General features: G+C 39.9%; 1 protein-coding gene across 1 annotated transcript in view; it reads left to right on the forward strand.

Annotated features, from left to right (window-relative positions):
- Positions 1-20230, forward strand: part of LOC140201364 (synaptojanin-2-like) — a 112239-nt gene extending 92009 nt beyond the window's left edge. Inside the window, exons 20-27 of the mRNA XM_072265366.1 lie at positions 752-830; positions 3054-3222; positions 5151-5306; positions 5398-5520; positions 5606-5721; positions 11258-11366; positions 11486-11577; positions 12731-20230. Of these exons, the coding sequence (XP_072121467.1) occupies positions 752-830; positions 3054-3222; positions 5151-5306; positions 5398-5520; positions 5606-5721; positions 11258-11366; positions 11486-11577; positions 12731-13342 (1456 nt within the window). The 3' untranslated portion in view covers positions 13343-20230. The remainder of the gene's footprint in view (positions 1-751; positions 831-3053; positions 3223-5150; positions 5307-5397; positions 5521-5605; positions 5722-11257; positions 11367-11485; positions 11578-12730) is intronic.
- Positions 20231-22144: the final 1914 nt, after the last annotated feature.

Genomic DNA, 22144 nt, shown 5'->3' on the forward strand with positions numbered 1-22144 from the left:
GTAAAGGCTGGGGCTTTTTTTCCTAGATTGCAGGAGTCTGAGGGCTGACCTTGGACAGGAATGCAAACTCTACAAAAGTATTTAGATGAGGTGAAAACTCATGATCTTTTTTCCCAGGATAGGGGAGTCAAAAGGGCATAGATTTAAGATAGGTAGGAATTTTCAAAGCAAATGGTGCTGGATACATGGAACTAGTTGCTGGAGGAAGTGTAGTAATTGATGTGGGTACAATTACAATGTTTAAAAGATTTGGACAGGTACGTGGATAGGAAAAGTTTGGAGGGATATGGGTCATATGTAGGCAAATATCACTAATACAGCTCGGTGGGCATGGATGAGTTGGGCCAAAGGGCCTTTTCTGTGTTGTGTTGCTTTATGAAGAGAGATATTGGGGAAACACCGAACAGGATGATTGCTAAGTCTTTGGAAATAGACAGTAACTTTTTTTTTTATTGCATATCTCAATGAAATATAAATAATGTCTGTAATGTTCAGTCAGCCAGTTCACTTCATTAATGCCTTTTTAATAAATTCCTGTTAAGTTCAATTTGCTACCAGATGTTAGAGCTGCAAGTCATGTTTTCTGCTTTCACTATTGTAATTGCAGCATCATTTTGTGCTGTGATTAAACTAAACCTAGCTCCAGGAAACAGAAGTAAATTGCTGCAGTTGATTAATGTGAATCACTTTACTGATCTTGATTTTTGCCCCAGACGCTTGGATTATAATTGTGTTATTAACTTTCTCTTAGGTTTGATCGTGGACAGATGCTAGTGACTTTTCAGGATAGTCGCATGGCTTTGAAAGTTTTGGAGCTGGATGGAAAAAAGGTGAACTTACTTTTGTAGTAGTGTGGTCACCATTGTGTGTTGATTTATGATGCATTCTCAATGGCAGTTGTGAACCTGCAAAGTCTGAGCAGAGAAGGATGATGGGGATGAAGTCAGTGTGTGTGATTGAATGTATTGGAAGAGAGGTCTGTGTTTATGTATGTTTCAGAGAAAGCTCTCCTCTACAATCACTCTGAGCACCGGTGCCCCACAAGGCTGTGTGCTCAGCCCCCTGCTGTACTCACTGTACACAAGTTTCCATCAAACTCAATATATAAGTTTGCTGATGACACAACAATTGTAGGCCGTTTCTCAGGTAATAATGAGCTTGAGTACAGAGAGGAAGTTAAGAACCTGGTGGCATGGTGCGAAGACAATAACCTATCCCTCAACGTCAGCAAGACGAAGGAATTGGTTGTTGACTTCAGAAGGAGCAGTGCACGACCCGATTTACATCGATGGTGCACAAGTGGAACAGGTCAAAAGCTTTAAGTTCCTCGGGGTCAATATCACAAATGACCTGACTTGGTCCAGCCAAGCAGAGTTCACTGCCAAGAAGGCCCACCAGCGCCTTTACTTCCTGAGAAAACTAAAGAAATTTGGCCTGTCCCCTAAAACCCTCACTAATTTTTATAGATGCGCCGTAGAAAGCATTCTTCTCGGGTGCATCACAACCTGGTATGGAAGTTGTCCTGTCCAAGACCGAAAGAAGCTGCAGAAGATCGTGAACACGGCTCAGCACATCACACAAACCAATCTTCTGTCCGTGGATTCACTTTACCCCGCACGCTGTCGGAGCAGTGCTGCCAGGATAATCAAGGACACGACCCACCCAGCCAACACACTTTTCGTCCCTCTTCGCTCTGGGAGAAGGTTCAGGAGCTTGTAGACTCGTACGACCAGATTTGGGAACAGCTTCTTTCCAACTGTGATAAGACTGCTGAACGGATCCTGACCCAGATCTGGGCCGTACCCTCCAAATATCCGGACCTGCCTCTCAGTTTTTTTGCACTACCTTACTTTCCATTTTTATATTTATGATTTATAATTTAAATTTTTAATATTTACTAATTTTAACTATTTTTAATATCTTTAATATTTAATATTTGTAATCCAGGGAGTGTGAAGCGCAGAATCAAATATCGCTGTGATGATTGTATGTTCTAGTACCAATTGTTTGATTTCAATAAATTATAAAGTATAAGACCTTGTGGTCCTACTGATACTTGTTCCACTTTAACTCTGACTTGTATTTATTCACTGGGTTTATCTCCCTCTCAACTTACTTGCAGCCTATTGCCCTACACGTTTGTCCTTGCCCACACCCTCACTTCCTGGTGTGTTCCCAGCCTCCTCCTGGCCATGCTGATTTTTCCCTTTACCCCATTGCCTTGTTTATCTCGTCACTCCTGAACTTCCCTGCTAATATTTTACTGCAGGCGCACAACTCCTGTCTGGCCCCACTAATTATCTCTGCGCCATCTTAATCTGAATCCATGTATCTTTGTTCCCTACAGTTTTGTCTGTGTTGATGAATCCGTACAAGGCCCACAGTACGGTATATATGTCAATATTTAACAAAGCTTGGAAGTCCTGGTCCAGAGACAAAAGTTTAGACATTTTGTGTGATCGTAGGTTGTCTCCAGGCAAAAGTAGAAGAGTGTTTGACTTAATTATTTGACAAAAAGCATGATGATTGGAAAACAACACCTCAAGTAACATTACATCTCAGGAGGCCCAAGACAGGATGTTACTAGGAGTAGTAGCGAGGTACCAAACAGCAGAACGAGGTATGTACAGAGATGAGAGGGTGCCTTGCAGGGCAGAGGAGGGCTGGATTTATTCCATACCTTCAAAACTCAGGCATTTTGAATCACAGATCATGAATGACTCTTGCCCCTGAGAGAAGAAGAAAATCACAGTAGGTCGTATAGATCAGATGATTTGGCTAAAAGGCCTCCTGTGCACTATGTGGTTCTATTATATATGGAAAAGGATGAATTCCAATGTAATTTTTGTTTGTAAAGATTGAATTCAAATTAAAGAAATTGCTACCCTTCGAATTGAATGAAAGATGATTTTTGTGACCGTGAGTGATGATGTTAGGAAGTTGTCGTGTTCATCGGTGCTATTGGTAAGCTGGAATTCCTAGCTTCCTGAAAGTAGCCAGCCATAACATTGAACCATTACAGCAATCACAAAATCAACTTTAATACCTTGCAGGTTAATGGCAGAGTGATGAGTGTTAGACCTCGAACCAGGAACTGGCTGCATAATCTACATGAAGAACTTAATAGAAACAGAAACAGTATTGCTCCTATGTCTCCAACTGCAAATTCTTGCTTGCTTGAAGAAAGTTTTGATTTCAGCAGTCTGGATTATGACACTGAAGGTAACATGGCTGCATGGATTTTCTGTAATATTTCTAACACGCTGTCACAGAAAATTCAAAGTTGATGGTTGTTGACCCTACATCTTGTCCATGCAGTGATTCATTTATTAGCTGCTGTTGATTTGGGAACATGTTGCCTTGGTCTGTGTAACATATATTTCATATTACCAATAAGACCCTTTACTGTAAACTCCTTAAAATACTCTATCATTGTATCTACTTCAAGTTGATTGGGTTAGTTTTCCATGTCTTTTCTATTTGTTAGCAATATATTGTTGTCATCTGTCAAGACAAATGGCCCATCATTAATGTCAGTGACATTTCCCCATCTCAGCTTTCCTTGATGACAGTTTGTTCTCCATGGATTAACACCTTCTTTTAAGTAACAAATGCAAATCTGTAAATTAATCTTGGATTGAAGAATGAAGATATTATTATTTTGTTCACAGGTTTTATAGGATTTAACAGTCCACCCTTGTTAGCTGCATCTTCAAAACATAATTGTCAACCCATAGAACCTTATGTTTTAATACACTTATATGATTCTTTTCCTCTCTCTACCAGCAACTCTTAGTCCTTTTGGATGCTTGTGTGTTTTACCTTTTGAATCTCCTCCATTACTGAATGAGATCCTGGTTCTCTTCGAACTCAGCTCTTCATCAACGTTCCCTCTAATTATTTTTATAACCATTGCTCTGAGAGGAAATTTTTGTTTTATTTATTAAGATACAGTGCAGAATACGCCCTTCGAGCTGTGCCATCCAGCACCCCCCAATATAACATTAACCTTATCACAAGACAACTTACAATGACCAATTAACCTACCAGCCAGTACAACTTTGGACTGTGGGAGAAAACTGGCACACCTGAGGAAACCCAACAGTCATTGGGAGAACATCCAAACTCCTTACCAAACCCAGCTGGCTGGTACTGTATAAAGCGTTGTGCTAACCACTTTGCTTTCAGGCCCTTACGCGGCTTGTAAGAGGTGGAAGCTAATGGACCTTGCACAGTAAGAGAGTTTCTAATATCATTCTATTGTTGCTCTGTCTTCTGGATGTAGCAACTTCCCTGTGCTGAAGTGACAGGTTTATTTCTTGATCTCCAGTCCTGATCTCTGCCTGCTCAGTGATTCACTCTCTGTCCCATCCACACCTCCACAATTGATGGGGTCATTCTCTCTGTTCCTGGCTCCCGGATACAGCCCCTGTCTTTATGCCAGGGTGCAGATCACTCCAAAAAGGAGGCTTGAGACCTGCTCTTATCCGATAGGATCTTCTTCATCCAACCTCTGAGATTGTTGGCTGTTTTTGTTTATCCCACACCCTTTCCATCACTGTATTGAACCTAGGAAATGAATTTCTTATCTAAACTGATGCCATTCTTAAAGCACTTGAGGGTGAATGGATTATTATTGAAGCAAAGCCATTGATGTTTGTGGCAAAAATGGCAACGTTTACTAAAAAGTCATATCTCAGAAAGTATGAAACTGAAATATGATCGGACAAGGTAGCACAAAACTATTATAATGGAACATTTTACAAGGGATCTGGTGTGTTTTACCCAATCACTGAGAAACATCTCTACATTGGTCAGAACAGTGAAATACTCTTGGTAGCCAATATGTTGGGAGTGAGGAAACTCGTCAGTGGTTAACTGTTTCTCCTGCCATAGATGCTGCCCAATCTGCCTAGTATCTCATTATTTTGATTTCAGCTTGTTATAGTAAAGCAGTGGAAGAGGAGTAAAATGTGTAAATTACCCAACTTATAGGAAGTGAATGGAAAAGAAACCTGGGCATCTGATTTCCTGTCAACCTGGCACCCTTCTGATTATGCTGACTCTTTTGAAACTGAAAGAATGTGTGTATTAAGTTGTATGAAACTGTTTATGACATAAACCAAAGATATGTCATTTCTGGTGCACAGGAGATATAGATGAAGACTTGGATGAAACTATTCCTCAGCAATTGCTGACAGGACTGAACGTGAACCACAAAACTGCACCAGAAGGATTTTCTGAAACTGGTGCTGAATTCTATTTGTCAAATAGACCACCTCATTCTGAAAAAGCTAAAGTGGATGGTATGTAACCACCTTGAGATGATGAATATGCATGCTTTGCTCTTCTTATGTACAGAAAGCTCAGTATCTTTGATATTTTATGATATTGTAGATGATGGAGAATCTACCACAATAAATGAGAAACTGGTACCAGGTGAATTCCGACCACGAACAGCAAGCAGATCAATATCTGTACCTGACAGACCTCAGCCTCCGCAGCGACCTCCTCCTCCAAGTAAGAGCTGTCGCAGTTCAATAGCAACCATCAGCATCCGCTTTGTTAATCCTCTATTTATCATTACATTAATTCTGTTTTCCAGCTGTGCTAAGTTTGAAGAAATCTGCATCTGAGATCTTGCATCCCCCTGAAGAAAGTTGTTTTCAAGCCAGTGCCTTCAGTGCAATGCAGAATTTTCCAACAACTGCGCAGCAGTCTGTAAGTGATAGAATTGAAATTCATAGACTGACAAACTCTGGGTGGTCACCTGACCCATTGAACACATGTAGTGTCTTTGAAAAAGCTGTTCCGTTTGTTCAGTCTTCTGATCTCTACTCGGCATGAGTATATTCTGTTTTGTTTCCTTTTAAATGTTTTGTTGCACAGTCCTGATCATATGGCACCCACAAAGCAAATGGTCTCATCCTCTCTGTTTGAATGAGTGCTTTTATGTGAATGTCTTGAAAATGTAGTAGCTGCATGTGTGGGAAGGGAATCTGAACATCTGAAAATGTGAGGTGCTACACTTTGGTAGGACTGATCAAAATAGGATGTACATGGTAAATGGTAGGGCATTGAAGAATGCAGTAGAACAGAGGGATCGAGGAATAATGGTGCATAGTTCCCTGAAGGTGGAATCTCATGTGGATAGGGTGGTGAAGAAAACTTTTGGTATGCTGGCCTTTATAAATCAGAGCATTGAGCATAGGAGTTGGGATGTAATGTTGAAATTGTACAAGGCATTGTTGAGGCCAAATTTGGAGTATTATGTACAGTTTTGGTCACCAAATTGTAGGAAAGATGTCAACAAAATTGAGAGGGTACAGAGAAGATTTACTAGAATGTTACCTGGGTTTCATCACCTAAGTTACAGAGAAAGGTTGAACAAGTTGGGTCTTTATTCTTTGGAATGTAGAAGTTTGAGGGGGACTTGATAGAGGGATAGATAGAGTTGACGTGGATAGGCTTTTTCCATTGACAGTGGGGGAGATTCAAACAAGAGGACATGAGTTGAGAGTTAAAGGGCAAAAGTTTAGAGGTAACGTGAGGCGGAACTTCTTTACTCAGAGTGTGGTGGCTGTGTGGAATGAGCTTCCGGCAGAAGTGGTTGAGGCAGGTTCGATGTTGTCGTTTAAAGTTAAACTGGACAGCCATATGGACAGGAAAGGAATGGAAGGTTATGGGCTGAGTGCAGGTCGGTGGGACTAGGTGAGAGCAAGAGTTCAGCATGGACTAGAAGTGCCAAGATGGCCTGTTTCTGTGCTGTAATTGTTATATAACATTTCAGGATGAAGACACTACCTCAGAGCTGTGAAGGAGTTTGTGAAGCCGCAGGGAGGATGGGGATGTCTCTGATAAGTTGTAAATAAGGCTATCTCATCAATGTTTTCAGTGAAAGATTGCGAATGGAGAGAGAAGTTGTTGGGAATGGTAATGTATCCAGTAGATCATTTGAGAAAGGTCTTTTCCTGAAAGGGCTAAGAGAGTTGTAAAAGAGCGCCTGAAGGCTTTGTGTGTCAATGCCAGGAGCATTCGTAACAAGGTGGATGAATTGAAAGTGCAGATTGCTATTAATGATTATGATATAGTTGGGATCACAGAGACATGGCTCCAGGGTGACCAAGGATGGGAGCTCAACGTTCAGGGATATTCAATATTCAGGAGGGATAGACATGAAAGAAAAGGAGGTGGGGTGGCCTTGCTGGTTAAAGTGGAGATTAACGCAATCGAAAGGAAGGACATAAGCCGGGAAGATGTGGAATCGATATGGGTAGAGCTGCATAACACTAAGGGGCAGAAAACGCTGGTGGGAGTTGTGTACAGGCCACCAAACAGTAGTAGTGAGGTCGGGGATGGTATTAAACAGGAAATTAGAAATGTGTGCAATAAAGGAACAGCAGTTATAATGGGTGACTTCAATCTACATGTAGATTGGGTGAACCAAATTGGTAAAGGTGCTGAGGAAGAGGATTTCTTGAAATGTATGCAGGACGGTTTTTTGAACCAACATGCCGAGGAACCAACTAGAGAGCAGGCTATTCTAGACTGGGTTTTGAGCAATGAGGAAGGGTTAATTAGCAATCTTGTCGTGAGAGGCCCCTTGGGTAAGAGTGACCATAATATGGTGGAATTCTTCATTAGGCTGGAGAGTGACATAGTTAATTCAGAAACAAAGGTTCTGAACTTAAAGAAGGGTAACTTTGAAGGTATGAAACGTGAATTAGCTAAGATAGACTGGCAAATGACACTTAAAGGATTGACAGTGGATATGCAATGGCAAGCATTTAAAGATTGCATGGATGAACTACAACAATTGTTCATCCCAGTTTGGCAAAAGAATAAGTCAGGGAAGGTAGTGTACCTGTGGCTGACAAGAGAAATTAGGGATAGTATCAATTCCAAAGAAGAAGCATACAAATTAGCCAGAAAAAGTGGCTCACCTGAGGACTGGGAGAAATTCAGAGTTCAGCAGAGGAGGACAAAGGGCTTAATTAGGAAGGGGAAAAAAGATTATGAGAGAAAACTGGCAGGCAACATAAAAACGGACTGTAAAAGCTTTTATAGATATGTAAAAAGGAAAAGACTGGTAAAGACAAATGTAGGTCCCCTACAGACAGAAACAGGTGAATTGATTATGGGGAGCAAGGACATGGCAGACCAATTGAATAATTACTTTGGTTCTGTCTTCACTAAGGTGGACATAAATAATCTTCCAGAAATAGTAGGGGACAGAGGGTCCGGTGAGATGGAGGAACTGAGCGAAATAATTGTTAGTAGGGAAGTGGTGTTAGGTAAATTGAAGGGATTGAAGGCAGATAAATCCCCAGTGCCAGATGGTCTGCATCCTAGAGTGCTTAAGGAAGTAGCCCAAGAAATAGTGGATGCATTAGTGATAATTTTTCAAAACTTGTTAGATTCTGGACTAGTTCCTGAGGATTGGAGGGCGGCTAATGTAACCCCACTTTTTAAAAAAGGAGGGAGAGAGAAACCGGGGAATTATAGACCGGTTAGCCTAACGTCGGTGGTGGGGAAACTGCTGGAGTCAGTTATCAAAGATGTGCTAACAGCACATTTGGAAAGCGGTGAAATCATCGGACAAAGTCAGCATGGATTTGTGAAAGGAAAATCATGTCTGATGAATCTCAGAATTTTTTGAGGATGTAACTAGTAGAGTGGATAGGGGAGAACCAGTGGATGTGGTATATTTGGATTTTCAAAAGGCTTTTGACAAGGTCCCACACAGGAGATTAGTGTGCAAACTTAAAGCACACGGTATTGGGGGTAAGGTATTGATGTGGATAGAGAATTGGTTAGCAGACAGGAAGCAAAGAGTGGGAATAAACGGGACCTTTTCAGAATGGCAGGTGGTGACTAGTGGGGTACCGCAAGGCTCAGTGCTGGGACCCCAGTTGTTTACAATATATATTAATGACTTGGATGAGGGAATTAAATGCATCTCCAAGTTTGCGGATGACACGAAGCTGGGCGGCAGTGTTAGCTGTGAGGAGGATGCTAAGAGGATGCAGGGTGAGTTGGACAGGTTGGGTGAGTGGGCAAATTCATGGCAGATGCAATTTAATGTGGATAAATGTGAAGTTATCCACTTTGGTGGCAAAAATAGGAAAACAGATTATTATCTGAATGGTGGCCGATTAGGAAAAGGGGAGGTGCAACGACACCTGGGTGTCATTATACACCAGTCATTGAAAGTGGGCATGCAGGTACAGCAGGAGGTGAAAAAGGCGAATGGTATGCTGGCATTCATAGCAAGACGATTTGAGTACAGGAGCAGGGAGGTACTACTGCAGTTGTACAAGGCCTTGGTGAGACCACACCTGGAGTATTGCGTGCAGTTTTGGTCCCCTAATCTGAGGAAAGACATCCTTGCCATAGAGGGAGTACAGAGAAGGTTCACCAGATTGATTCCTGGGATGGCAGGACTTTTATATGAAGAAAGACTGGACGAACTAGGCTTGTACTCGTTGGAATTTAGAAGATTGAGGGGGGATCTGATTGAAATGTATAAAATCCTAAAGGGATTGGACAGGCTAGATGCAGGAAGATTGTTCCTGATGTTGGGGAAGTCCAGAATGAGGGGTCACAGTTTGAGGATAAAGGGGAAGCCTTTTAGGACCAAGATTAGGAAAAACTTCTTCACACAGAGAGTGGTGAATCTGTGGAATTCTCTGCCACAGGAAACAGTTGAGGCCAGTTCATTGGCGAAATTTAAGAGGGAGTTAGATATGGCCCTTGTTTGCTAGGGGGATCAGAGGGTATGGAGGGAAGGCTGGTGCAGGGTTCTGAGTTGGATGATCAGCCATGATCATAATAAATGGCGGTGCAGGCTCGAATGGCCTACTCCTGCACCTATTTTCTATGTTTTCTTCCCCAGCCCTATTTGAATTGTGCAATTAATTTGAATTAGTTTGTGAGCTGACGTTGCAGACTAAATTGTAAAATGTTCAGAGGCAGCTTTTCCTTGCTCCCCAAGATCTTTCTAAATTAGAACATTTTCTCTACACTTTACATATAATGAAAATAGTTGCTGTAGAAATGACTGGGAGGAATATGTTCAAGTGAAGAGTGTGTTGGTATCATGCCAGAGTATCAGAATCCTGGGTGTAAGGATGCAATATGCCCCTTTGAGGCTGTCCTATCAATTGTGAAGACTATGGCTGATTATCATAGTGCTGAATGGATTATATTGCTTCTCTAAGGGAGGGGTGGGCACATCCAAGCCAATTTCAGCTCCTGTGTCAACATGTAAATTAGGAAAATGAGAGGAGTTGAAGATAGGAAAGAAATGCCTCCAGAAGTCCTTTTGGTGAAAGGAGTAATGAAGGGAATAGATATCTGCAGGTGTGATCAGAAAACTGGAATTTCCCAAAGATTTGGAAGGTGTTACAGATGGAAATAGGCAAGGATTGAACATAAGAAGACTGGAAATGGGCAAGGGGTTGGAACTGAATGTGAATCTGGCAGAGGCAGTAGTCAGTGGAGTTGGACATTTGGAGGCTGATTACTGGAAGGGAATGAGGTCGGTAACCTATTGCAGGTTTTGTAAAGATCAGCAAGGTGTCCTCTTGATGTTCACTCAGTGAGACTGTCAAATATTAAAGATTGAAATCTGATCTTATAACAGGTGTAAGAGTGAGGTCATCTGCTTTTAATGGGTCTCTATGTACATTCCCATGCCATGCTGTTGATGAATGTGTGTCAAATTATTTTTCTATGCATTGTTCACAATGTTTTAGAATGCTTTTTGAGGAGAGAAATGCAGCTCAGTCAGATATTGTTAAAAGTATTATCTTCGAGGGTTGCTTGAAAATGGAGAAATACATAGCTGATGACTTCTCAGGATTGATCTAATAGTTTGGTTTGGGAGTGAAATGAAGTTTGTGTGGTACCTATGAAAAATGAACATTCTAAGAAAACCCAAAAGCAAGTTTTTGTTGGGAATCACTTGTAATGATGACACAAGAATAAAAATAATCATGTCCGCTTTCTTTTCAGAAATTGTCAAGGTTGATGTACTAGAGTAATGGTGAATCTGAGGAAATTAGATGCGTTGAAGTCAAAATCTCAAGGAAACTATAATCATTTGTAGTTTGACATGTTCTGAAGAATATTGGGTTGGCTCAGAGTAAATAGGCCTGTTTCTGTGTTGTAGTGTTCCATGACTGTGAAGGATTACTCTGCACAAAAATTAACTGCTCTATTTTCACGTGAAATTAAATGTAACTTTATTTAACAGTTATCACAAAGAACTGGAATAAGCAAACCCTACAATGTGAAGCAAATCAAAACAACATCTGCAGAAGAAGCAGAACAGGCAATAAAACATTTAATGGAGCTGAAATCAGGTGAGTTTGGGTAAATTTGCATGTACATGCAAAGACAGTAATATATTTTTATATGTATATTCCATTTTCAGAAGTGATATCTTTGAAAGTCAACTTTAAACTTTTCCCTCCAACTCCAGGCCACTTGCCAACCTCTTCTCTTTCAAAATCACTTCCATCAAATCACCAACATACTCCAAGTCCAGTCACTGAACAGTGGAAAGGTCAATTGGTGAGTTACATTCTGCACCATGCCTTTTATGCTTTAAAGTGAATCATACAATTTTTGGAAATGCTATTGTTAAAATATGCTACATGCACCTGCCTCTCACTGTAACTTCCTGTCACTGGTTTGTTCATGAAAATGCTCCATGAAGACAATTGTGTCCAGCTACAAGTTCACAGTGTGAGTTTCACTGCACATAAATTTCCACTTCTGAAAATCAGCAACAAACATAAATGCCATCTCAAACAGATTATGACACTAAAGAAGGGTCCAGGCCCATTGAGCTGAGAGAGGTGCCTACAGCAAAAACATCAATTCCTTTGTAGTTCAACTGCAGATAAGCCTACTTCCAGAGCACTCTGCTGTTTCAGCAAGCTCGAAGGAAGTGATGTGAAGCTCAACGTCAATCTATCTAAACACCTATTTCTGAGCAGTTTATGTTACAAATTCTTCATCAATGCTAAGACCCAAGGTAGGTTCCACTACAGATACAATCTCCCTCTTCTCCTCAGTACTGGCTCCCCTCCGAGTGCAAGACAACAAGTGACACAACCTTTCAGTGCAACAAAACAAAGATCAAGTTTCTACACCCCTCATAACTTATCTGTGAACTGCACTGAAACTACAACCAACTTGTTTTAACACAAAAATCCAATTATTGCAACCACATTCCAAACATTAAAGTAGAGACGGCATGGTAGTGTGGTGGTTAGCCCAACACTTTACAGTACAGGCAATGTGGATTCCATTCCTACCCCTGCCTGTAAACGTGTGGGTATCCGCTCAGTGCTCCAGTTTCCTCTCTGTCCACAGTTGTACCAGTTGGTAGGTTAATTGCTCACTGTAAATTGTCCCGTGATAAGATTATGGTTAAAGTGGGGGTTGCTGGGTGGCGTGGCTATTTCATGCAATATCTCAATAAATAAATGAGTCTGTAGCAATGCAGACACAGCTGAATCTCTTTCCTATCCACTCTATCACTCACAGACAAGTCATTTGAATTGCCATTATTATTTTTTAATCCAATAACACCCTCACCGCCCACTAAATTTCTCACTTGCAGCTGCAGCAACATAAAATGTTGCATCTTCATGACTGATCCAGTATGATATACATTTTCATTGCATTTAATTTCTTTTTAAAAAATCTCTTTCCACAGGCTGCAAACAGTAAGGAACCTAACATGGGTACACTGACTTCAAAGTCTAGCCAAGTGGAACAATCATCATCGTTTCTTTCCTTAAAATCTTCAGGAGTGATCAAAGAGATATCTGCTCAGTCAAAATACAATCCCAAACAAGAGAAGCAGTGTATAACTGACATAACTTCACGTGAACTCAGTACTAGCCAAGGCACAAACTCAGGAGATGTAACCACTGCACCAGTTGCCCCTCCACGCCGAAAGAAGACTACACCTCCTGATCTTCAAGATGATCACAGTGTCCTCATAAAATCAATGAACAATAATACCACTCACACTCTCCACCCTGCCTGTAGGTCAGGTCCTCCTGGAGTGTGCAACACCCATCCCTCCCTGAGCAATCGCTGTAAGCTTCTGCAGAACACAAACCCTTCAGGTTCCAACTGGTTCACAGACAACTCTCATCTTCTAGCCCAGTCTAAAAATGAACTTCAAACAAAACAAACCCCCTTCAACAAATTTATAAATGATACTGAAAGGAAAGCACATCCCGTTACAGCTTTTCAAAAAGGACGCAAACCCTCAAGTATTAACTCAGACAAGAATTATGTTTCTTCAAACAATTTGTAGCAGTCCATGACTAAAGGACCAACAAGACAAGCACAGCTTCAGTCCTTTCAAAGACAATTTAATTCCATGTCACCTATATGAAAGCATTTTCTGATCAAGTTTCTTACAAAGAATATATTGACCAGATGCATAGATGTACAGACATGACTGAAGGAACAATATAATCATAACATATTTTCACAAGAAAACTGAGAACAATATTTCTTTCATTAGTTTATTCTTTATTCTGTACATAGTTGACAGAACATTCCTTTATATAATACTATTTATTCAAAGAGTTTACGAAATAGACAAATGCTGAAGTGACACAATTTGAAAAATATTTTCACCTGGGAGTGATTTTCTCACACCACAGGGTACCACTGCACTAATGCTCCTTTAAAAACTCTACACAATGACAACTTTCACTTAGAATCACACCTCACAACAGCAACAGGTCCTTTAACCCAGTAATCCCATTTGCCTGCCTCTAAACCTGTCCAAATCTCTTTTAAATATGGTAATTGTTCATACCTCTTCAGGCTCCTCAGTTCCTTATACACACCATCTTCTGTATTAACAAGTTTTCCTGCAGGTCTTGTTTAAATATTTCCTCTCTCATTGTAGATTCTTCTACCCTAATAAACGCACTGACCATCAACCTTATCTGTGCCTCTCATAATGTAATATACCTCCAGAAATTCACCCATTCAACCTGCTGCACTCTACTGAAAACAGTCCCAGTCTGTCCAATTTCCCCGTATGACTCAAGCCACCCAGACGCAACGTACATCTTTCTTAATCTTTTCTGCACATATATACTCCAATTGCAGTCTCACCAAAATCTTGAGCATCATATTCCAGCTCAAGTACTCCTGGCTACATTTTAAAACAACTGTTCATAACGGTAGCTATGACAGGACAGTCAGACTGAATACAGTGCTCATATTTAACTAAATTTTGCTCATTGGGTGAATTACCCTTTGTCCACCCCAAAACTAGGAACAATATCTACATGGGTTGTACTATATACTCTACCATTCAACAACACTGTCCCTCTTAATCCTTGACCAAATTGAACACATTTATCTTTCACTTGAAGAATAACATATCTAAAAGATTTAACCTCCACAAATCACTTAAGTCAAATCTTGGATTCATTCACTATCTTTTGACAAAACACATCCCACCACATCAACAGTTATACTGGGGGCAATACCTTCTGAAAAACAACTCAACAACATGCTCTGAAATTCTATCAGTTAATGCTCCTTTAATCTTCAATGAGGAGATCTCACAATCTTTTCACGTATAATGAGCATCAACCTACCTTCCTTCAATGATACGACAGCTGATTCATCACATCAATCAAGCTACAAAAAATTGTACAAACAATTCCAAACTATACTCCTTAAAGGAGAATTAAAAACAACAGATAAGGTGCATTCACCCCAATTCTGCACAAGTAAAGAATATTTTCCTAACTTCTAAACTCCCTCTTAGCAATACACTCCTTAATTCCATTCCCCTTCTAATTATATGTTTTAATCACACATTTCCATTTCTGCATTACCTTCACCCTCCATATATCAAGACATATTTTAAAAAGTACAACTTTGTTTTTGTACCAAACTACAATATCTCATTTCCCAACCTTCCCAGCTTCCACATTCTCACCATCTCATCTTACCGCTTTCCTCCATAGACCCATTGAAATCCATCCTCGAATCACAAATACAAGCCCATTGTCTGTGTGCTTCAAAGTATATATGTATTATACAACCTTGAGATTTGTCTCCTAACAGGCATCCACAAAACAAAGAAACACAAAAACAAACCCCATTTATATGAAAAAAGACTGTCTAATACCAAATGTGCAGAGAATAAAAAATTATATCATGCCCATAAAAAATAAAATAACTCCCTAATAAAGACCATCAAACACCCAATGTGCAATTAAAAAAAATCATGCAAACAGTACCGCAAGCAAATAGTGTTTCAGAACTGAAGTCCGCAAAGGAATTTCATAGTTCGGCGCAGAGCCGAATAACCTTTGTGGAGGAGTGATCTTAACCGGCCTGTACCTTGCCTTGGGCCTTGGGCCTCGACACGCTGACCGTTTCAGCCTGGCCTGGCACTTAACTCTCCGTCTGAACAACAGGTTCTGCAGCTTGGATATGCTGGACTTCTCTGTTTCGATTAGGCCTGCAAATCTCCGTCCACAGATCTTGGTCATTCACGTCTGGCACCTGGACCCCGTGGCTTTGATTCGTCCTGTGACCTATTTTTCATGCTCTTCCACACTCTCGGTGATGGGCCAACCCCCTCACCATGCCTTGATTCTAAATCGAATTGTCTCCAAGTCTAAAGAAAAGTTATACACTATTACTTGTGATGATCTTTTGTCAGAAAAAGTGTGGTTTACAAAGTACTTAGTTGCTATCCTTGTTTCATTAGCTACTAGCCAGAAGTCACAGAGGTTCACCAGCATCATCTTAACTGGAAGTGCTTCCTGCATCCTTGACAAGGATCATTGCTGCCTTGTACCTCAGTGCTAACCTCCTGTCACTTCTCTCAGCCTTCAATATTTTAAGCAACCAATTCTCTGAAGGATATATTCCCCACCTTAAATAATTTTCAGTCATCACTTTCCCAACTCCTTGTTTTGAAACTGTGACCCTGAGTCCAGGTAGCACATTAGGAAGAACACCAGTCCATCAATCATGTTAACTCTGCATTACAGATTCTTGGTCTTCTGATCTCAAGAAAGCTGCAATCCTCTGATTTAACCTTTTCTCATACCAAATATGCCACTCCCTTTATCAAGCATGTCAAGTATATTCTTCCTTCCAGAGGGGGAAGCAGGCCTGTTGCACATAATGTTCAAAATACAGGGTAACCAGGAACATGGAGCAAAATATCTCTGCTCTTCTGCATTAATACCTCACTAACAATTCAGAATGTGTCCCACAGAGAAATGTGCTGATAGAATCAATGCAATAAGGAGTCAACACATTACATAATTCAAAAATGGTGTCATAATTTAAAACTGGCCTCTGTAGTGTTGCACCATAAACCCTGTAGAATACGACAAATTGACTGACTACTCTCTCACCCACACTGTGCCATCAGAAAATCATTTGCGATCCAAAATAACTGGCCTCACAATCCTTCAAAGCTCAGAGTCAACCCTTCCAACTCCCAAAATATAAATCTGAAGACCTTCAGTAACAAGCACCTCCAGCTTAAACAGAATCAGTGGTCCACTCATGTGCCCACAGCGAACACTACTGAGGCATGGTTTCCACTCAGCACCTTCGGGGTGTGCAATTACCACCCCCCCCAACACAACATGGGTAAACCCCAAACAGCATCTTACAACATTGTAACAGAAAAATAGTGATTTGGCCCACCTTGCTTATTCAGGTATTCCATAACAGCTAGCAAATTCTGTATCAAAGTGCAAACATCTTAATTTTGAGTCACAAGGAATCAATCTTGATAACCACATCACCTTCAATTTTACTCATGTCTATTAATAGCAACATTGGTAAATACTTATTGTTGGTCCATGCATGCAACAAGCCATACTCCTATTCCACCAGTGAGATTGTTCCAAGAGACACCTGCTTGAAATCCATGCAATTGTCATTTGAGAAACTCAACTTTCCCAACCGTAACTAAATATTTCCCATGCTTTCTAAAAGTTTATTCACCAAATTCTCATTGGTTACAGGTTACTCCATCTTATCATAAGCCTGGAATATTTACAACTTTGTCATTCTTAACACACTGAAGCACATTTGCAGCAATGAATTTTTTAAAAAAGTACAATTTCAAGATAAAATAAGCAACAAATGCAAACTGAGTGAACTCAATAAGTCATGCGGCATGTGTACAGAAATAAAAAGTCAATATTTCAGGTCAAGACCTTTGATCTGCACTGAAAAATGTAGAAAAGGCAGCCAGGATGAAGTAGTGATGGATTGCTTGCCCTTACCTTTCTACTGACTATTTCCACATCATCTTTCAGTCCAAATGAAAGGTTTCAACCAGAAATGTCAACTGACCATTTTCTTCCACTTACACAATTTCTATCCTTAACATAAGCAGGGATAGGTTGCTGCCAGGTATTTCAAATAACACTGTGACTTGTATCCTCTTTATCCCTATATTCTAATTTTATCATTGTCTGTATTAATTACAGTGTTATCATCTGCTTTTTTTGATTTCAAAGTACCACATTTAGCACATCAACCATATCCTCTACCATAAGAATTTTTTAAAAATCTGTGATAACCTGTATCACAAGCACATTGTGTTGTTTTTGATATTAACTGATAATCGTATCTACGTGCTTTTTACTCCCCTGCTCTTCCTTGTCACATGAATATGATATAAAAATATCAATTACATTAAATTAGAAGTTTGTAGCACTTCTCTGATCTCCCTGAATTATTTACTGACAAGAAGCAATAGGTTAAAGGGACCATCCACCTTGATCCCTCCCACCGCTCCCATGTTCTCTTCACAATCTACTTCAGGTGGAGATTGGGACTTTTTTGTCTTCAAACTATTTTCTCATTGATTGTCCACGCAACCATTTAATGAAGTGCTAATTACAAAAATTACTATTTAAGATAGATTAATCGTGAAATGCCACAAAAAAAACAGCATAAAAACAGAAAATTGAATTATTAGCATGAACCTTCCACTGGAAGAAATCACATAAAAACAACTCTTCAATATAACAAAATGGATCAAGCAGAACAGGTAATAACGGTTGACATCCTTGTTAATTCAGGCCAGACAGTTTTCACACATCAGTATTCCAGGTCAAATTTTAGACTAAAACAGCCCTTTTAGCCCACCATATCCATGCCAATATTCAAGTGACCCCATCTATATTCTTGCTCAAAACTCTACAGTCATTGACAATTTAAGCTTTCTTCAGGATATTTTTTTAAACGTTAAGTGTCTCTGCCTCCCACATTCGATACCCCCCAGATTCCAGACACACTCACACTGAAAACAATTTTCCTAGAGTCCCCACCATACCACATCCCCTTAAGTGCATTCCCTCCCCATTTAGATATTTCTGTTAGGTTGAAAACTTTTGCACTAGCTTGTCTATTCCCCAGATAAATGGCACATTCACATCTGCATACTTCATTTTTTTTATTACACAACATAGGAGCAGGATTAGGGCATTTGGCCCATCAAGTCTGCTCCACCATTTCATCATGGCTGATCCATTTTCCCTCTCAGCCCCAATCTCCTGCCTTCTCCCTGTATTCCTTCATGACCCGACTGATCAAGAATCTATCAACCTCAGCCTTAAATATACCCAATGACTTAGCCTTCACAGCCACCTGTGCAATGAATTCCACAGATTCACCACTCTGGCTAAAGAAGATCCTTCTCATCTCCATTCTAAAAGGAAGCTCCTCTATTCTGAGGCTGTGTCCTCTGGTCTTAGACCACCCCCTCACCCCACCATATGAAACATCCTCTCCACATCTCCCTTATCAAAGTCCTTCAACATTCAATAGGTTTCAATGACCTCACCCCTCATTCTTCTGAATTCCAGTGAGTACAGGCCCAGATCTATCAAATGCTCTCATAGGACAAGCCTTTCAATCCTGGAATCATTCTCGTGAACCTACTTTGAACCCTCTCCACTATCAGCACATCCTTTATGTATTTGAAGGAACTTTTGTTCTATTATATGCCCTCTCTTTGGCTTCTCTTGTTAGCCACATCTTGCCTTTAGAATACTTCTTCTTGTTTGGGGTGTAATCCAGCACTTTCCAAATTGCTTCCAGAAATTCCAGTCATTGTTGCTCTGCCGTCATAGCTGCCAGCTTTCTTTTCTGATCAATTTTAGCCAACTCCTCTCTCATGCCTCTGTATTTCCTTTAACTCCACATTTGACTTTAGCTTTTCCTTCTCAAATTGCAGGTTGAATTCTATCATAATATGATCACTTGCCTCTTTAAGCTCTAATCAGTTCCGGTTCATTGCACAGCTCAGAATCCACAATTGCCAATCCTACAGTAGGTTCAACCACGAGCTGCTCTAAAAAGCCATCTTTATAGATATTCTAGAAACTCCCATTCTAGGGATCCAGCACCAACCTGATATTCCTGATCTATCTGCACATTAAAATCCCTCATTTCCATTGTAACATTGCCATTTTGACATGCATTTTCTATCTCCTGTTGTAATTTGTGGACCACATCCTGTTCAGTGGTTAATATGCCATGTCAGAAATTTTGTTCATTTTTAAATGTTTTTCCTTACATCAATGTTCAGATGCTCTAAACAAGGAATATTAATATTCTAACTCAAATTTGTATGTTCACAGTTCATTAGTTCTATTAGTGAGTGCAGCAAGATCAGAACATTTTCATCCAAACAAGATGACTGTTCTAGATAGTAGAGTTGTTCAAAGTTATCACTAATATTTCAGGCCAGATACAGTTTATTAACTATAACACTACATGTTATTAACATTACAAGCCTGACAAACTGCACACCTAAGATTAATATTTGGGTTAATGCATTGTATACATTCAACAATAAACCATGATAAATACTGCATGGACATGAAATGAATAATCAAAATAGATTTATTTTGAGAACATTATATTAATTTTGATGTAAAATATCTCATTTGCTACCTCAGAAAACACCAACAGCATTCTCATGCATATCCTATTGAAGTTTGTTGGATGAAGTATAACAACTCACTCATATTCCAGAGTGCACATTCCATTTCTATCTCAGTACAGATAATACATAAATATGTTATTAATATTCTAGACTAGGCACTCTAACAATATTTTGCTAATATTTCAGTCTAGACCTTGTATGCAATTGTTCTGAATAATATAGGTCAGTAATATACCATATTTTGCATTCACACATTACTCATATTTTATTTAAAATCTAGACACATGTACCACTAACATTTCACTCCAGGCATTGTCTGCAATATGTTCTAAATAGGGTTAAAATACATGTGTTATTTATATAACAGACTACACATGGCATGCAAATGTCATTAAAATTATATTTCAGACACTGCACACATGTGTTATCAACATTTTCAGGCAAATTGTGAATACACAGCATTGAATATTCAAGATCACACAGAATGCATATGGTATTAATATTTCTATATCAAACACTGCATAGGCATCTCATTATTTAGAGAATTACTTCATACTCGTTATGCATGTGACATTAATATTCCAAGGTAAACAGTGCATATTTCTCAATAAAACAATTGTGTACAGGAACGTTATACTACTGGATGCACACCATCACACCACATGCAGATCACTAGTTCAGGTACTAAGAACCCAACACATCACTTTGCCTTCTGCAGACCACTCTCCACAAACCAGTAATATTCTAAATTACTAACATCACAGGTATCACTACATTTCTAACTAAGATATTGTACACATACTTAACATTGTAAGTGAACTATTTCATGCTTATTTTACATTTTTCTGATTACAAAATTTACTTGTAATTAATTTCAAAGTCAAAAAGACTAGCAACTTCACTATTATAATGAAGACATTAGATTTTCCAGCCTGAATGTTTCACATCTGACTTTAATATTACAATGTACAATCTATACATGAAAAATCCAGGTAAAATATCCTACAATCTGAAAAAAAAATCACCGTTGTCATATATATTTGAATCCTAAATAAGACACGATGCATATACAACAGTCCATGTAAAACATTTAAACTTATTATATAGTATACAAGATATTAAGAGGAAGAGATAGAGTGGACAGCCAGTGCCTCTTCCCCAGGGCACCACTGCTCAATACAAGGGGACATGGCTTTAAAGGTTGGTGGTGTTGTAGATAGTGTAGAGGACTGTTGAAGATTGCAGAGAGACATTGATAGGATGCAGAAGTGGGCTGAAAAGTGGCAGATGGAGTTCAACCCGGAGAAGTGTGAGGTGGTACACTTTGGAAGGACAAACTCCAAGGCACAGTAAAAGTAAATGGCAGGATACCTGGCAGTGTGGAGGAGCAGAATTATCTGGGGGTACATGTCCACAAATCCCTGAAAGTTGCCTCACGGGTGGATAGGGTAGTTAAGAAAGCTTATGGAGTGTTAGCTTTCATAAGTCAAGGGATAGAGTTTAAGAGCCGTGACGTAATGATGCAGCTCTATAAAATTCTGGTTAGGCCACACTTGGAGTACTGTGTCCAATTCGGGTCGCCTCACTATAGGAAGGATGTGGAAATATTGGAAAGGGTACAGGGGAGCTTTACCAGGATGCTGCCTGGTTTAGAGAGTATGCATTATGATCAGAGATTAAGGGAGCTAGGGCTTTACTCTTTGAAGAGGAGGAGGATGAGAGGAGACATGATAGAGGTATACAAGATATTAAGAGGAATAGATAGAGTGGATAACCAGTGCCTCTTCCCCAGGGCACCACTGCTCAATACAAGAGGACATGGCTTTAAGGTAAGGGGTGGGAAGTTCAAGGGGGATATTAGAGGAAGGTTTTTTACTCAGAGAGTGGTTGGTCCGTGGAATGCACTGCCTGAGTTAGTGGTTGAGGCAGATACATGAGTGAAATTTAAGAGACCGCTAGACAGGTATATGGAGGAATTTAGGGTGGGGGGTTATATGGGAGGTAGGGTTTAAGGGTCAGCGCAACATTGTGGGCTGAAGGGCCTGTACTGTGCTGTACTATTCTATGTTCTATAATACTGAATTTCCACATCACAATTTGTGGTCCAGATGTTTATTTATATCATATCAATTTGTTCAGTGCTAGTGG

The sequence above is a fragment of the Mobula birostris genome, chromosome 8 (assembly GCF_030028105.1).
Source record: "Mobula birostris isolate sMobBir1 chromosome 8, sMobBir1.hap1, whole genome shotgun sequence".
NCBI lineage: Eukaryota > Metazoa > Chordata > Chondrichthyes > Myliobatiformes > Myliobatidae > Mobula > Mobula birostris.